General features: G+C 45.3%; 3 protein-coding genes across 9 annotated transcripts in view; 1 reads left to right on the top strand and 2 right to left on the bottom strand.

The window, feature by feature from the left end:
* The window catches only part of LOC105893717 (SEC14-like protein 1), a 436978-nt gene that overhangs the window by 383022 nt on the left and 36456 nt on the right, over positions 1-17500 (bottom strand). The gene's annotated exons all lie outside the window — the stretch shown is intronic.
* LOC122128705 (potassium voltage-gated channel subfamily H member 6-like) lies at positions 2482-3901 on the top strand. The gene is made up of 2 exons (XM_042703286.1): positions 2482-2739; positions 3514-3901. The coding sequence occupies exons 1-2, from the start codon at positions 2515-2517 to the stop codon at positions 3766-3768; spliced, it is 480 nt and encodes a 159-aa protein (XP_042559220.1). The 5' UTR covers positions 2482-2514; the 3' UTR covers positions 3769-3901.
* Positions 6638-12369, bottom strand: LOC105902244 (DDB1- and CUL4-associated factor 7). Its single transcript, XM_012829793.3, has 7 exons — positions 11524-12369; positions 11129-11287; positions 10436-10547; positions 9677-9795; positions 9120-9329; positions 7339-7456; positions 6638-6901 (listed from the first exon to the last, which is right to left on the bottom strand). Exons 1-7 carry the CDS (start codon positions 11656-11658, stop codon positions 6729-6731), a joined length of 1026 nt encoding a protein of 341 aa, XP_012685247.1. The 5' UTR covers positions 11659-12369; the 3' UTR covers positions 6638-6728.

Raw genomic sequence — 17500 nt, 5'->3', positions numbered from 1 at the left:
ACTGTGGTTAATACACGGTTGTTTGTTTGTTTTGTAAAATTCCATAAAAGACTGTAGTGCGGTACGGTGTATTGATTTTAGCACTTCTTAATGTCAAGTGTATCCGCAGTGAGATGTCTTGTTTTTTATACAATGTCAATGTCTCCCATCCCTTTTCTCACAACCTGACAACATCATTGGTTCTCTAACGTTCCTCTCCTTTCCTGTGGTTCTCTAACGTTCCTCTCCTTTCCTGTGGTTCTCTAACGTTCCTCTCCTTTCCTGTGATTCTCTAACGTTCCTCTCCTTTTCCTGTGGTTCTCTAACGTTCCTCTCCTTTTCCTGTGGTTCTCTAACGTTCCTCTCCTTTTCCTGTGATTCTCTAACGTTCCTCTGCTTTCCTGTTGTTCTCTAACGTTCCTCTGCTTTCCTGTGGTTCTCTAACGTTCCTCTCCTTTCCTGTGGTTCTCTAACGTTCCTCTCCTTTCCTGTGGTTCTCTAACGTTCCTCTCCTTTCCTGTGGTTCTCTAACGTTCCTCTCCTTTCCTGTGATTCTCTAACGTTCCTCTCCTTTTCCTGTGGTTCTCTAACGTTCCTCTCCTTTTCCTGTGGTTCTCTAACGTTCCTCTCCTTTTCCTGTGATTCTCTAACGTTCCTCTGCTTTCCTGTTGTTCTCTAACGTTCCTCTGCTTTCCTGTGGTTCTCTAACGTTCCTCTCCTTTCCTGTGGTTCTCTAACGTTCCTCTGCTTTCCTGTGGTTCTCTAACGTTCCTCTGCTTTCCTGTTGTTCTCTAACGTTCCTCTCCTTTTCCTGTGGTTCTCTAACGTTCCTCTGCTTTTCCTGTTGTTCTCTAACGTTCCTCTCCTTTCCTGTGGTTCTCTAACGTTCCTCTCCTTTCCTGTGGTTCTGTAACGTTCCTCTGCTTTCCTGTGGTTCTGTAACGTTCCTCTCCTTTTCCTGTTGTTCTCTAACGTTCCTCTCCTTTCCCTGTGGTTCTGTAACGTTCCTCTGCTTTCCTGTGGTTCTCTAACGTTCCTCTCCTTTTCCTGTGGTTCTCTAACGTTCCTCTGCTTTCCTGTGGTTCTGTAACGTTCCTCTGCTTTCCTGTGGTTCTGTAACGTTCCTCTCCTTTTCCTGTGGTTCTCTAACGTTCCTCTCCTTTTCCTGTGGTTCTCTAACGTTCCTCTGCTTTCCTGTGGTTCTGTAACGTTCCTCTCCTTTCCTGTGGTTCTCTAACGTTCCTCTCCTTTTCCTGTGGTTCTCTAACGTTCCTCTGCTTTCCTGTGGTTCTGGTTCTGTGTCGATCCCCAGCGGTTCCGGGGCTGTACCAGCTCTGGCCCGATCGCTCGGCCCAGTTCCCCCAGCACCACTGGAGGTCCTCGTCAGTGCGGGCCGCCCCTCCCCCTCAGTCCTCACGCCACCGGCCCAGCGAACTACACGCCCGACTCGACTACTGCAGAGCCAGCTCAACAGGTGTGTGTGTGTGTGTGTGTGTGTGTGTGTGAATGAACAGGTGTGTATGAACAGGTGTATCTGTACTGAATGATTGTGTCTCGTATGTTGGTTGGTGTGTGAGGTGAGTGTGAACAGGTGTGTGAGGTGTGTGTGAACAGGTGTGTGTGAACAGGTGTATCTGTACTGAATGATTTGTGTCTCGTATGTTGGTTGGTGTGTGAACAGGTGTGTGAGGTGTGTGTGAACAGGTATATCTGTACTGAATGATTGTGTCTCGTATGTTGGTTGGTGTGTGTGTGTGTGTGTGAACAGGTGTGTGAGGTGAGTGTGAACAGGTGTGTGTGAACAGGTATATCTGTACTGAATGATTGTGTCTCGTATGTTGGTTGGTGTGTGAGGTGAGTGTGAACAGGTGTGTGAGGTGTGTGTGAACAGGTGTGTGTGAACAGGTGTATCTGTACTGAATGATTGTGTCTCGTATGTTGGTTGGTGTGTGAACAGGTGTGTGAGGTGTGTGTGAACAGGTATATCTGTACTGAATGATTGTGTCTCGTATGTTGGTTGGTGTGTGTGAACAGGTGTGTGAGGTGTGTGTGAACATGTATATCTGTACTGAATGATTGTGTCTCGTATGTTGGTTGGTGTGTGAACAGGTGTGTGTGAACAGGTGTGTGAGGTGTGTGTGAACAGGTGTGTGTGAACAGGTATATCTGTACTGAATGATTGTGTCTCGTATGTTGGTTGGTGTGTGAACAGGTGTGTGTGAACAGGTGTGTGAGGTGTGTGTGAACAGGTGTGTGTGAACAGGTATATCTGTACTGAATGATTGTGTCTCGTATGTTGGTTGGTGTGTGAGGTGTGTGTGAACAGGTATACCTGTACTGAATGATTGTGTCTCGTATGTTGGTTGGTGTGTGAACAGGTGTGTGTGAACAGGTGTGTGAGGTGTGTGTGAACAGGTGTGTGTGAACAGGTATATCTGTACTGAATGATTGTGTCTCGTATGTTGGTTGGTGTGTGTGAACAGGTGTGTGAGGTGAGTGTGAACAGGTGTGTGTGAACAGGTATATCTGTACTGAATGATTGTGTCTCGTATGGGTTTCCTCAGGCTGGAGACTCGTATGACGGCGGACATCAACGTCATCCTGCAGCTCCTGCAGAGCCAAATAACCCCAGTGCCCCCTGCGTACAGCACCGTCTCCCCTGGCAACCACCCCCCGAACCCCGGGCCGGAGGCACCAGCGCTTCATGGCATGTACCCGCTCCAGAACCAACCCAGGGACAGCCGGGCCTCCTCACTACCGGTACTGAGCACGTCTGGTTCTGATGACGAGGTGCTAGTTAGCATTACTAGTGTGCATCACTGTGATGTTTAAAACACTTTAAAGACCGTTTTTACGTAGTGCGTCTTGGATGAAACTTTCGTCATGGATGAAAATACTGCTCTAAGGAAAATTGGCAACAAATCCTGACAGGGGTTCCACACAGAATGTGGAATACATGAACAGTTCTGTCCAGACCACAGAATCAGAAAAAAAAAGAGGCATAGACTTAAAGGTCCTGAAGCAATGTGTTGATTGGCTAGAATATTCCCCATGTACAGAGCCAGGTCTATGTACAAACATCAGAGGGTTGAATTTGACAAAAAGTGTATTGGGTTATAATCATACACTGCACCTTTTAAGCACAGTTCCTCTGTGTTTACAACTCAGTGACACTAAAAGCTGGATAATAGTGGGCATATTTCATTCACACTTTCATGGTTCATTAAATAACTTTCTTTTTTTATTTCATTTTGTTATATTTCTTATGTAAAGTAGTATTTATTTATTGTTACACCAGGTTCTATTGCTCGTAGCTTGAATATTCTCTCCCTTGTACGTCGCTTTGGACAAAAGCGTCTGCTAAATGACTAAATGTAAATGTAAATGTAAGCGGAGTGCATCCACATTGAGAACAAAAGCAGAAAGGGAGTGTGTGCACTGATCATTTAAACTCACCCACTCTCTTTGTCTCGCCATGGGAAGATCATCTTAGTAATGAACTCATCTCCTCTCTCTGTCTCTCCATCCCCATAGAGTGATGCCCAACCAGAGACCAAGTTCACCCAGAAATCCCTGCCGACCGCCATTCACGTCACCGTGGCGCCAGACAAGGAGGAGAGCGTGACCCCTGACCCCCGGGCTCAGGAGAAGGTGAGGTCGTTGCTGATGGACGTTCCGTCGCTCTGTGCCTCCCTGCGCTTCCCCTCGTTGCCCGGCAACTTGGATGCGTCGCAGCACCTCGCCGTGATTCAGAAGCACGTGTCGGACCCTGTCCTTCCCTTCAGCTAAAGACATGACATGACCGGACCACCACCGGCAGCCACTGCAGCCTTTCAAGACCTGAAAGGCTGGTTCGTGCCCTACTTTAGGGTTGATTGACTGCATGTTCTTACAGAGAACACAGGAACAAACTCCAACAACTCCACAGTCCAACCAACTCATGACTCGGTTTGAGTAGTTTAAACTTTAAACCACCGCACACCCTGGTCATACAGGCCCAGGACTCCACCGGACGGGACTGCTTCCACTCCGTACATGTTAGGCTAGTCTTAACACAGACCACATGAGCGAAGAGAGATGCATAGAAATCTGCACAGACCCAAACAAATCTACATTCCTACTAGTATGTCTGGTTTATGTAGTTCAGACCACCGTACATAACATGGCTCTAGACTGTTCTCAGCCCGTATGTGGTCAAATGCTGTCGTTTCCACACAGAGTTTGTGTTTGGAACTGGCAAGCTAACATCAATAACAGCACAGGTAGCACTGAGAAAAGTTTTGCAAATGGCTGCTAACTGATGTAGTTCAGTGATATATTCTGCGATCTTGTGCTGCAAGAACTGTTCTTACATTTCTCCTGGGTTTGAGACCTGTAGAATAAGACTACATAGTGAAACGCCTGGGAGGCTAATGGGGATCATGTCGGTTATGTTTAATCTCTTCTCCCTCCTTCATGACATCAAAATTAATTGGAAGACCTTACAGAAAGTAGTTACCAACACAAACAAACTTTTAAAGCTGCTTCATGATGCTTGAAGAACCGAGGAACTCTCAGAACCTAGAAACTCTAGAAGTTCATCTGTACTGTTATACTGTACCTCGTGGAAAAATGCATGTGAGAGAATCCATCAGGGCTGCTTCAGGACAGCCTGGGCATTAGAAATATGCCAACAGGCTTTCATCAAGTGTGGCACAGAAACTGTTATTTTTTACAAAGACTGCTTCCAACATCAACGAAAGCACAGGGGCAGACAAATCGGTTTTTTTAAAAGTCCAGTTTTAGGGCTTATGTATTTATTTTCATCTAATTTATTACTAGTGTACATGGATATAGTCATGTAGACAGAAACTACATAAACATGTTGGGGATTTGCTTTCGAGATGTCTATTTTTGTGTTCCCAGTCACAGTTGCTACTGTTTGGTTTTGAATATCATAGAAAAACAAACAAACAAACAAACAAACAAAAACAAAGAAAAACAAATAAACTTGACTGAGAAAACACAATGGCTGCCTCAACACACTGGAACAGAAGTGGATCAATGTGATCCAGAACATCCCAGAGACAGGTTCTGACACAGGCCCCGAAAGCAGCCGGTCCTGGGCAGGATCTGACCCAGCTCTGATCCTAGCCTGGTTCTGTCTATTCTCTCGGATCCGTTCCAGAATAAGCTGCAATCAAGGATCACAATATGTATATAATGACAGCACGTGATTAATAGTACTAGTATCGGTTTTATGTTACACTCAAAAAGTGAAAGAGATCCTGTTCACTGAGGGTTTTAGATCCATTTCAGGAAATACAATAAAAGTTGTTTATGACCACAGATGTCGTCTTCTTCTTCTTCTTCTTCTTCCTCTTCTCCTCCTCCTCCTCCTTTTTCTCTCACACACACTCTCCTGGTAATCAACTCAAATCACTGCACAATAGTTACTTCAGTTTTCCAGACGGAAACAAAAACAAAAAACAACCCCAAAACCATGCAGGACGGTTAATAATGAACATCAAGTCTCTGACTGAAAGCCCACTGGGTGTGTGTGTGTGTGTGTGCGTGTGTGTGTGTGTGAGCTGTGACAGCGGGAGGGTCGCAGAGGTCAGATTCTCGTCTTGTTGTTGGTTTGGTTTGATGAAAACCTCTCTCTGTGCCAACCTCTCTCTGTGCCGTCCTCTCTTCTGACTGACGTCAGGCTTGCCTTGACGAGGCCAAACACGGTCTCTGTGTCCTCTGTGTGTGTCTGCATGAGAGGAGAAGATCTGCTTCAGATCTCCGACCTGCTGGCCATATGGCAACTTCATCAGAAGCCTTTACTGTAGTTCATCGCTCCTGTCTCAGAAGGAGGGGGTGGATAAGTCCTTACACATGACCAAAATATGTAAAAAAACAAACAAAACCTAAAACACATAAAAATTGGTCAAAACACAACTATAAAACATCGAAATAAAAACCACGACAACCTCAAACTTTAAACAACGCAAAAAAAAAAAAAGAAAACACAACCTGCAAGATTACATTTTTTTGTGAATATTACAAATAAGCAGTAACGCTGTACAAAGCCATGTGAGAGATGAACTCATACTGAAAGGTCTACCACTACGTTATCAAACGGCACCATGACGCCATGAAAAAGATCTGCATCGACGTCACGCTTTATAAATACTGCACATGGCGCCCGCGGGTCCGTGGTACAAATGCTGGAGGAGGAGGGTGGCTCGTCTCCGTGTCCATGGAGATGTACAAAGGGATGAATGAGGCAACGGACCAACAGAGAGATGGGACGCGGGGGGGGGGGGGGGGGGGGGGGGGTTGAGTGGAAAAAGACAGGGATAGAAAAAGAATCAGAAAGAAAGAAAGAGACGGGAATTACACAACAGCAAAAGATGTGAACGAGAGGAAGAGACAGAGAGAAGAGATAAAAAGTTATGGGAAGAGAGAGAGAGAGAGAGATAGAAAGTTATGGGGAGAGATAAAGAGAGAGAGAGAGAGAGAGAGATAAAGAAATGGACGGTGAGTGAATGTGTGTATGTATGTATGTATGTATGTATGTATGTGTGTGTGTGTGTGTGTGTGTGTGTGTGTGTGTGTGTGTGTGTGTGTGTGTGTGTGTGTGTGTGTGTGTGTGTGTGTGTGTGTGTGTGTGTGTGTGTGTGTGTGTGTGTGTGTGTGTGTGTGTGTGTGTGTGTGTGTGTGTGAATGAAATTGAGTCCTTCTGCGGTTGGGCCCAGTCCGGCCCAGATTGGGGCTCAGGCTCAGACGCGCAGGATCTCCAGGCAGTTGTTGTAACAGATGGAGATCCAGTCGGGTTGCGTGGAGGCCCACTGCACGTTGTTGATCTCGCCCTCGGCCGTGTAGGCCAGGATGGGGTCCTCGATGGCCCGCGGCATCTGCTGGATGTCCCAGATCAACGCCTGGTGGTCGTCCGCTGGGAGAGCGACGGGGGAGAAGGGAGAGGGTGAGATGAGAGTTGGAAAGGAAGATTAGAAGGGGGAGTTTCCGTTAACTTGGTCAAGAAATCTGTTCATCTTAAACTAGCGATCACATATACCAGGCCTTGCTAGATACCCGGTTGTCTTCATAAGTCATATTCAATTCAATTCAATTCAATTTTATTTATATAGCGCCATAACAATACAATTGTCTCTAGGCGCTTTACAGAGCCCAGAGCCTGAACCCCCTTAGTGCAAGCACAATGGCAACACGGGCAAGAAAAAACTCCCTGTTAGTCAGGAAGGAACCTTAAGCAGAACCACGGCACATAAGGGGGGACCCATCTGCTCGAGGTCGGCCGGGTGGAGATAGGAAAGGGGGATGGGGGGGAGGAGGAGTAGTAGAGAAGAAAGGGAAGACAGGTGTGCTTACCTGCGGTGCAGATGTGGCAGGAGGAGTGCGGCGCCCAGGCGATGCCGTTCACACACGCGCGGTGATTATTCAGTCTGGCCACCGGGGTGCAGGGCACGCGCACGTCCAGAATCACCACCTGGGAGAGAGAACACATTACTGACGCGTCCTCTGGGAGAGAGAGAACACATTACTGACGCGTCCTCTGGGAGAGAGAACACATTACTGACGCGTCCTCTGGGAGAGAGAGAATACATTACTGAAGCGTCCTCTGGGAGAGAGAACACATTACTGACGCGTCCTCTGGGAGAGAGAGAACACAGTACTGAAGCGTCCTAGAGACACGATGGGGCAGGTCGAAGAAGATTCAGAAATACCATGAAGGAGGTGACTACATGACTACATCATGGAGGAGGTGTAGTGGTGTTAGATTGGAATCTTCCTCTCTGCTTAGATACTACCCTGGCGGGCCTATAAATAGCCCCGGAGGTGTTTGGTTAATGAGGCCATACACACAGAAGAGACAGAGCTGTAATCTACAGGATGTGTTTGGTTAATGAGGCCATACGCACAGAGGAGGTGTTTGGTTAATGAGGCCATACACACAGAGGAGACAGAGCTGTAATCTACAGGAGGTGTTTGGGTAATGAGGCCATACGCACAGAGGAGGTGTTTGGTTAATGAGGCCATACACACAGAGGAGGTGTTTGGTTAATGAGGCCATACACACAGAGGAGGTGTTTGGTTAATGAGGCCATACGCACAGAGGAGACACAAGCTGTAATCTACAGGATGTGTTTGGGTAATGAGGCCATACACACAGAGGAGACAGAGCTGTAATCTACAGGAGACACATGCAGAGAGCACAGAGACCAGGAAGAAAAATGGGAGACAGAGAGAGAAAGAGAGAGACGGACAGAATGGACAGAAAGAGACAGGATATAGATAGACAGACAGAGAGAGAAAGAGAGAGACGGACAGAATGGACAGAAAGAGACAGGATATAGATAGACAGACAGAGAGAGAAAGAGAGAGACGGACAGAATGGACAGAAAGAGACAGGATATAGATAGACAGACAGAGAGAGAAAGAGAGAGACGGACAGAATGGACAGAAAGAGACAGGATATAGATAGACAGACAGAGAGAGAAAGAGAGAGACGGACAGAATGGACAGAAAGAGACAGGATATAGATAGACAGACAGAAATAGACACAGAGGCCTCCCTGTCTCAAGAAACAGGAGACACACAGCCAGACACACACAATACCATATGGACAGACAGACAGACAGACAGACAGACAGACAGACAGAAACAGTCAATGAGACAGCAAAGAGGAAGACTTCCATGGTGCAGGAGACAGATAGACAGGCAGACAGGCAGACAGACAGACAGACAGACAGATAGACAGAAACAGTCAATGAGACAGCAGAGAGGCAGACCTCAATGGTGCAGGAGACAGATAGACAGACAGACAGACAGACAGACAGATAGAAACAGTTAATGAGACAGCAAAGAGGAAGACTTCCATGGTGCAGGAGACAGACAGACAGACAGACAGACAGACAGACAGACAGACAGATAGACAGACAGAAACAGTCAATGAGACAGCAGACAGGGAGACTTCCATGGTGCAGGAGGAAGATAAACAGACAGACATACAGACAGACAGACAGACAGAAACAGTTCATAATTCAGCAGAGAAGCAGACCTCCGTGGTGACAGACAGACAGACAGACAGAAGAGAAAGACAGACAGACAGAGACAGACAGACAGACAGACAGACAGACAGACAGCCCCACCTCCATGCCGTCCATGGCCATGGTGGCCAGGTAGTTGGGGTCCTGCTTGTTCCAGCAGAGGCGCAGCAGTGGGTGGTGCTGGGGGTCCTCGTAGATGATGGTGCTGTGCTCCAGGTGCCGCAGGTCGAACATGCGCACCGAGCCGTCCGCCCCCACCGACGCAAACATGTCCCGACCCCCGCCCGCCCGGCTGAACGCGATGTCATAAACCTGCGCCAGACAGGAAGCCACAGTGCTTTAGAATGCCACCCATATATCAGACTGTAGTTATAGAATTAGAATTTCTTTCTTGAGAACAACACCCCTAATTTTACAACAAAGTATTGACAAAAATAATCTGTCTGAGTTATTACAAAGACCATGCTATTTGACACAGGAGATTGCATGTATGTGACACAACACCACAGACTCTGAATTCTGATTCTACGGAGGACACAATTACTGCATGCAAATCAATGAAGCTCTACGACGACCAGCTCCGTCAGGCCTTGAGCCCCACCAGGTGAGCAGCTCCGTCAGGCCTTGAGCCCCACCAGGTGAGCTCCAGACATTCTCACCTCTTTGTCGTGAGCGATGAGCTGTGTTTTGACATGGCCAGAGACCAGGTTGACCCGACCCAACACCTGGCCGGTCTCCAGGCCCCAGATGGTGCAGGTGGTGTCTATGCTGGAGGTGCCTGAGGAAGTGGACAATGGAGAGGTCAGGAACAAGTTACTCCACAAAAGTCTACTCTAGGTCTCACAGTTGACAGTGTTGTTGTCAAACATTAAAACATTTCTAGACCCAACATAACAGACAGATGTAATCTTAATGCGACAGTGGTACAGTGGTAGAGAAGTCGTTTAGTAATCAGAAGGTTGCTAGTTCGATTCCCTGTCGAAGCGTCCTTGAGCAAGACACTGAACCCCTAATTGCTCCTGATGTGCAGTGTGCCATCAGTGTAAATGTAAAATGTGTATACATTGTAAGTCGCACATATGTAAGTCGCTTTGGATAAAAGCGTCTGCTAAATGACTAAATGTAAATGTAAATGTTAATGTAATCTGAACGGTAAAAAGATAACTATTCACAGTATTTTACCCACCTTGACTGAAAATAAAGTCATTTTAAACTCGCACACAGACATGAGAGTCCGGGAAAAGACTGTGCTTACATTGTAGTCTAGAAGCACTTCTGGGTTTCAATTCAATTCAATTCAATCCAAATTTCAAATGAAATGGCCTCAAAGCGCTTCACTCGGGCGGCGCCACTAGTGCGGCGTCACTCAGGCGTTGTTTGACAACAAAAACTTCCAAGCCCCTCTGACTGCCGCTTACCAAGCAGGTTGGGGTCCACCTCGTTCCAGTCGAATGAAGTGAGGGGGGCGCAGAAGTCAGAGTTCTTGTTGTTGTTTAGAAGGCACTCCAACCGCGTGTCAGTCTCTCCCACCTGAGAGGAACAACAAACAAACAAACAAACAAACAAACAAACAAACAAACAAGCAAACAAAGTCAGAGTTCTTGTTGTTGTTGTTTAGGAGGCACTCCAGCCGTGTGTCAGTTTCTCCCACCTGAGGGACAACAAACAAACAAAAATAGGTCTGTTTTAGCAAATCAAACCAGTTGGCTTTAAACCGGCTCTGAGGCATAAGCCTATTTGTGCTGACTTGTGACAGCCAGAATGTTTCCGGGTTAAGCAGCTCAAAGATGTCAGTTTCACCTCATAGCTTGTGAGGCCACTAGGACTAGAGGTACTTGACACAAATACATACAGCTCAAGCATATGGGGAGTGTGAATTTTGCTGTATTGCAAAGATGCAAAGATTATACAACGTCTACTTATGTCATGGATTCTGTGAAATGCTATTTGAAAGATATTATACGTCATCACCCTTAACTCCTGCTGGACATACCCAAACTGCAGTGTATGTTCCAGGATCAAAACTATGACAGCACAAGACCCCTGTAATTAGTCCATGAGTTGGTGGCCTATAAGCCTAAACGATAAGGGTTCATCCATGGCAATCTCACCCTCCAGATCCGCAGATAGTCCCCACTTGTGGCCAGAAGGTCGGGGTACACCCCTTTGGTGTCAGGGATCCACATGATTTTCGTTGTGGGGTACGGGTGGTCGAAGGTGTTCCGACACACAAACTCTGAACTTTCCTCCTCTAAACCCACCAGCTGAACCTGTATGGCAGAACAAAGGTACGCTTGTCACACATATGTAAAATACTTCCATACATACAGAGTGAGAGAGAGGTAGATAGAGAACACATCAGGTTGACATATCCTGGTTCCCTTCATTCCATTAAGTTGAGGTTCAAAATGTAATTTACACACTAATACTTACATCACACAATACTATACAAACATTATATTATAGCCATAAGGCTTATTGGAGTAATTTAAGGACAATGTCTTACCTTGTTGTTGTATTCTTCCACGAAGCTGCCAAGAGCCAGACGGAAACGCTTGTCTGGTCGAACGCTCCAATTCATCGCGTATACAGTCCATGGTGCCTCGTATTTGTAGATTTCTTTTCGTTTTCCGTGAGACATGGTTTAATCACCTTCAAGGGAGTTCTTCAGCAATTGCAAATTTACACACGCCACACGGCTGTGTACTGCTTCTTGTCAGCGAGTCTTTTTTGTTTACCTGTCAGGTTTAGCTAGCTGTACGTATGCTAGCTGAGTTAGCTAGCTAGTTGATTGGACATGTATTGCCTTATTTAGAGTAGCCGTCTGCGTGCAAAAGGATAATAACAGACCGCCAAACATGTAGCTATAAAACAATGCAAGGTAGCTCCAGGAACTAGAAGCAGTGAGATACACTTTGTTGATCCTAAGGACACCGAAATTGGTAACTAATCTAACACATACAATGGCGGCTGCGTCGTCGAAATGATTTGAAAACAGCAAACTAGCAAGTTGTATATGTTGCTAGCTACACGAATAGGCTAGCTAGCTCTTCATGTGCCTTGAAAACGGTACGAGCCGCTTTCATCGTTCAGTGCAATGCAGAAGGGCTTTCGTGGGCTGTTGCTATGGAAAAATGTGCTCCGTTATTTCCCAACTCCAAATTTACAGTCGATGTCAGCAAGAATCACACAACAGCTGCAAAATCTCCATATGATTGGATGTGACGGCTTTCGGATGTCCACTCCAACCCGGAAGTGGAGTTTCGTATTTCGTAGTACTGTACTGCCTCTGACAGTAACTCTTTACTTGACCCCTTTGCCTACCCCTCCACAACCTTCCTACAAAGCCCATTCGGGAATCTTGCCCTGTGTTAGTACGGCAAAAAATATTGGAACGTTTTTTACATTGATGGACACACCATGCTTCTCTGTATAATTCTATTTTGGTTTCTCATCCATATAAAGTTAAGTCTAAACTCGTGGAGGCCTACTGAACTGCAAAGACCTAAAATTAGAAAATATTTGAGTCTCATGATAATACTGACTCTAATGCACTAAACCTACGTGCATGCGACTGGGACTGGGATCTTGTGCCCCAAATGTAGCATTTTTTAAAGCATTTTCCCCAGGTGAAAAATATTTCTCCTATAACATTGAGTTTTAAAACTTGCACTCTATTCTTACAGCACTTCAATTCTGGAAGTAGTCTCATACTCATTCCCGATGATAAAGAATGTTTATACTATGCAAATCAACTGAATCCAGTAACCTACTTTGATCCCTAAGAAAATAAATGAAGACATGACATAAAAAAGACACTATGGTGGAAGGATGTATCATATTCATTTATATGCCACACAGTATAAACGTTTCTCAAACATTTTTCCACTTCAAAGCACTTCATTATTCTCTACAATATTTCACATATTTGCACCAGATCCTATTCATATGGTCAATTCAGTGATCCTAGCCCATAACAGTAGATTCAGCACTGAAGGCCCAGTAAATAAAACACGTAATCAAAGATCACAGCCTATTATAACACTACCATAAGTGGTAGAACTCATGTTCCACACTTCAGGCATTTTCAAAAAGGCCTTTAAATGTCATATAGCAGTTGACGATAGATTGAATTGTCTCTGCACCTTTACTCTAGCCTGGTATGAAATTGAGCTGGGATCAACGGGCAGTGGAGCCAGGCTACCGTTTCACGGCACAATGACAATAATCTATAATCTGAATCTATAATCTGGCTCTTGCCCACCATGGGTCTGTGTGTAGGTTGTGGGCCAAATCTGTTTCAATCTGTTGTTCCTCATTTAAAGATGTAGTCTGCGATTTGGTTTCACGAAAGGTTCTTGATATTTTGCTCTCAACAGTCAATCAAATTTACATCCCTCCCTTCCGTGCTCCTGAAGCACATGTGTTGATTGGCTGTGATTGTTTATTAAAGCTCGGTCTGTGTCACTATATTTGTTTCCCATTTACAGAGCCAGGACTGTGTACAAAGACCAGAGCAACTCGCTGAATTTGACAAAAAAGTGTACGGGAATACAATCGCGGACTGCACCTTTAAAATGATCATCAAATGGAAAATGGATTGAATGAATACAGGCCTTAGAGCGCCACTCACAGGCTTAATGATCGCAGTGCTTTGAGTCCAATTCGGCCGAATAACCTGCTTTTGTGTACCGTTATAAAGCAATTCAGTATTTACAAGAGAGTTTAGGTGCATTCAGTAGTTGTTGCTAAAAAAAGAAAATCCAGATCGATCATGTAATTCTAAAGTACCATTAAAAATGTCTCCAAAAAAGGTTGTGTGCATTTAATACAAATTGTTTTGCATTTACATATAGCCTTATTAAAGACTTACTGATGTGCTGGAAGGATTTATTTTTATTTTTCAACAGCATAAATGCACCTAGACTTGGCTCACTTACAGAAAGGCACTATCAAACAACCCACTACTACAACAACATCCTCCTCTCCCCACCACAATCAGATAAAAACATTTATGATATATATAAAAAAGCATTCACATGAAAAAATATAAAGAAACATTTACTTTTTCAAAATCACAATTAGAGACACTGATTTTATATTTCCTTCAAAGGCACCTTTAGCAGTCTCTAAGTCCAGGTCTCCCACAGTATGCTGGAAATCATTCATCCTCTCTAGCAACGTTTCAAAAACGTGAGGTTCACACTCTGTGTGTGTGTGTGTAGGACTGCAAGATCAAATCATATGCAGATTTACATGATCTAATTCTAGTTAGATCTAGAAATATCCAAATTTGTATAAAAACCAACAGGTTTGGTAACTGCAGTGTTGAACTAGATTAAAGCATCTCCTGTCAGTGCTGAATATAAGGTCTGCAATAACACAGTAGTGTTTTTTTTTTCTTCCTGTCAATCACTTTTGTGAGAGATGTCAGAATGAAAACCAATATACACTGGACCAGAACCACAGATACTTTAGATGATAGCCCACCAGGTCAGATCAAACTCAATTTGAATCACTCTGGCTCTCAGTTGCTTAGAAACCCCAGTGCTTTCTTCTCTCTTTCGATGCTACTGTATAAGCTTACGCAGTCATTTGACTTGAGAGCCATTCTGTTTCTTCCAGTTGCGATGCAAACAGTTTATGAAAAATGAAGCCATGCTCATTCATGGAGGCACCTGCCCCTGAACTTCCGGCATGTACTGTACTTTTGAACTCGAGTGTTCTAGATTCTGCATTCTAAAACATTGCAGTTCCTTGGAACACAGCCAAATCTGGCCGAGGTCTGGCATGAATCCGTTCAATTCAGCCTACCAGACCAGGGAGAAGCTGATGCTGTTGAAAAACTATACAACCCTTGCGGATGTTTAAGTGAAAAGGTGAATGAAATATACAAAGATTATGATTGTACAGGTAGTGGCTGCAGTGGTCAAGCTGAGAATTGTGGAAATGTGTGTGTTTGGTGGATAAAATGGATGAAGACTGATGAAAATGTTTCAAATACTTGGGAGTGGTAAACAACGCAATTATTTATCGCACTTGGTCAGAGTATTACCACTGCATTCGCAGTCTCACCACCAACAGGCCATACCAAGTGTGGACACTGACGTCTTTTATGGAGGAAGGGGCGCAACAACACTGCCGCCCGCCCGTGGAGAAAATAGGCACAAATTCAATGAATACTTTCACCCCCTCCCAGCCAGTCTCACACACACACACACACACACACACACACACACACACACACACACACTCACACACACACAAACAACTCATTGTTGTGGCTTACATCAGGAAACACCACTGCATTCTCTCAATAGACTTCTTCAGTCCCAGCGACTCTCTTTCACAATGGCCGTGTAGTCAAGGACAGCACTCTGTCTAAAATGACGATCTAATTCACAAACTCTTCCTGTCATTCCAAAGCGCTCCACGGGAACCGTTACTGAGGAACCGTTCCCCTAAATGTGTCGGTTTCCCACAGAGGTAGGAGGAGGAGAGGAGGAGGGAGGGAGGAGGAGGAGGACGTGGGCCGAGTTAGGTGGTGTGGGTAGGTGTTGGACTAAACCAAGCGGAGTGGCGATAATCCTTAAAACGTGCGACCTGTAGAGACATGGCGTTTCACATAGATGCACAGTAAGGGCATAAGACTAACCACAGTCAAGCTGCTCTAAGAAACTCTGAAACCTTGATCGTCCCCCTTCATTTTTTTTTTTTTAAATCTCCACAACATTGACATCCAGAAACAAAAAGAGAAACTAGAAAGAAAAAAAAACGAAAAAAAAACCTCACATGAACCTGTTGCCCATTTGGGAGAACACAGAGCCACACAAGGAAGGCATTGAGAGTGCTCACGCTCACGCGCACGCAGGCAACAACCTCTGGGGGTCACATAGAGACGAACATGGCATTCTTAAAAATGCACCCATGAATATTAAGCACTTTAGACAAAGTGTGTGTGTGTGTGTGTGTGTGTGTGTGTGTGTGTGTGTGTGTGTGTGTTTGTAGCACTTGGGGGCGGGGGCGGTCGGCGGATTGAATAGAGAGCTGCTAAGGAGGGGGGAGGGGGCAGCTTGGCGTTTCTGCTCTTCCTTTATTTTATTTCCACCCCGCAGCAGAGAAGACTGGAAGGACGGAGGGCTTATGACCCAGTGGAGGATTTCTAGAAACTGACACTTCAGAATGACTGACTGACTGACTGGCGTCAGACCTCTACTCCTCTGCTTGTAAATCCAAGATGATTGTCATGAAGTCGTGGGGGATGTTCCCAGTGTTCATCTGAATGTTTGAGTTTTATGCACATTTTGCACAAAATATTACAAAAAAAGAAAAGAAAAGAAAAGCAAAAGCAAAAGTTGGTCTTGATGCTTTTAGTGTCTCCCCACGATGCTACATATGGTGTGATTATGTGGAAAGAGGGCAAGGATAGAGACTGGTCCCACCGACACACACCGAAACGCACACAAACACACACACACACACACACTCACAATTGCACTCTCTAGTCATCCACCCTTTATCCAGATCTTCCTCTCAACTTCGCTCTCTCTTACACCTCCCCTCTCCCAGCTTTCACAGCAGAGAGTAGCTGCTCTGAATCTGGATCTGATCCGAATCAGTTCTGAGTCCGATCTGATCTGAATCGGTTCTGAATCAGATCTGATCTGAATCAATTCTGAGTCAGATCTGATCTGAATCGGTTCTGAATCAGATCTGTTCTGAATCGGTATCGGATCGGATCTGAATCGGATCGGATCTGAATCGGATCTGGATTGGATGTGGATGGGCTCCAGTTTCAGAGGTTGTCTAGGTTACTGTGGTGTGCACCACCGCTGCTGGGCTGATTACTGCAGGAACGAGTGACAGGCATCTTGCGTGCGTAGTGACGATACCTGACTGCCTCTTTTTACTGTCTGTGGACGTGGCCGTTATGGGATGGATCAGGATCAGGATCACCAAGGCAATCAGATCTGTGTTCCAGTGGCTCCCTGATCACCAGGGGGCACACATAGACTACTGACGAAGATCTGTTCTGTAACTCTGCCACTTCAGAGAGGAGCGTCTGCTAACTCATTAAAGGTCAGTAATGGAAATTGAAATCTGCTTGGAGTTGCACAAAGCTTTGCATCCCTTTCTTGTTGCCTGTGCTCTACCACCACTGGGCACAAACAAACAGAGAAGACCTGGACACACTGTAGAGGAGGCGACCCGCCGTCATACAAAAGGCTTAGGTGTGATTCTTCTCAAGAGGACTCAGGGGTCAAAGGTCACGAAGTCCCTTTGTGGTATCAAAGGAATAGAAAAATAAGATTTCGTTAGTCTGTCTTTGTCACTTTGCGTTCATTCTCATTCAACCACATGTGATGCAAATGGTCGTTGGCGTTGTACCTGATTTGCGTTGGAAAAAGTAAAAATATTGTGGAGAGAAAATGGCTACGGTTTGGCTTCTGCAGAAAGCAGTGGATGCCATTTTCTTGCACTGT

The sequence above is a fragment of the Clupea harengus genome, chromosome 23 (assembly GCF_900700415.2).
Source record: "Clupea harengus chromosome 23, Ch_v2.0.2, whole genome shotgun sequence".
In the NCBI taxonomy this organism is placed as follows: Eukaryota; Metazoa; Chordata; class Actinopteri; order Clupeiformes; family Clupeidae; genus Clupea; species Clupea harengus.
This window is presented reverse-complemented; position numbering and strand designations above follow the sequence as displayed.

Excerpts from the sequence above, each read along its gene's own strand:
- LOC105902244 (XM_012829793.3), bottom strand. The coding sequence starts at position 11,658 with ATGTCTCACGGAAAACGAAAAGAAATCTACAAATACGAGGCACCATGG. Across the intron at positions 11,288-11,523 it reads TGGAAGAATACAACAACAAG|GTTCAGCTGGTGGGTTTAGA; the intron begins GTAAGACATTGT and ends TCTGCCATACAG. Across the intron at positions 9,796-10,435 it reads GGTGGACCCCAACCTGCTTG|GCACCTCCAGCATAGACACC; the intron begins GTAAGCGGCAGT and ends CCACTTCCTCAG.
- LOC122128705 (XM_042703286.1), top strand. The coding sequence starts at position 2,515 with ATGATTGTGTCTCGTATGGGTTTCCTCAGGCTGGAGACTCGTATGACG. Across the intron at positions 2,740-3,513 it reads GCCGGGCCTCCTCACTACCG|AGTGATGCCCAACCAGAGAC; the intron begins GTACTGAGCACG and ends CCATCCCCATAG.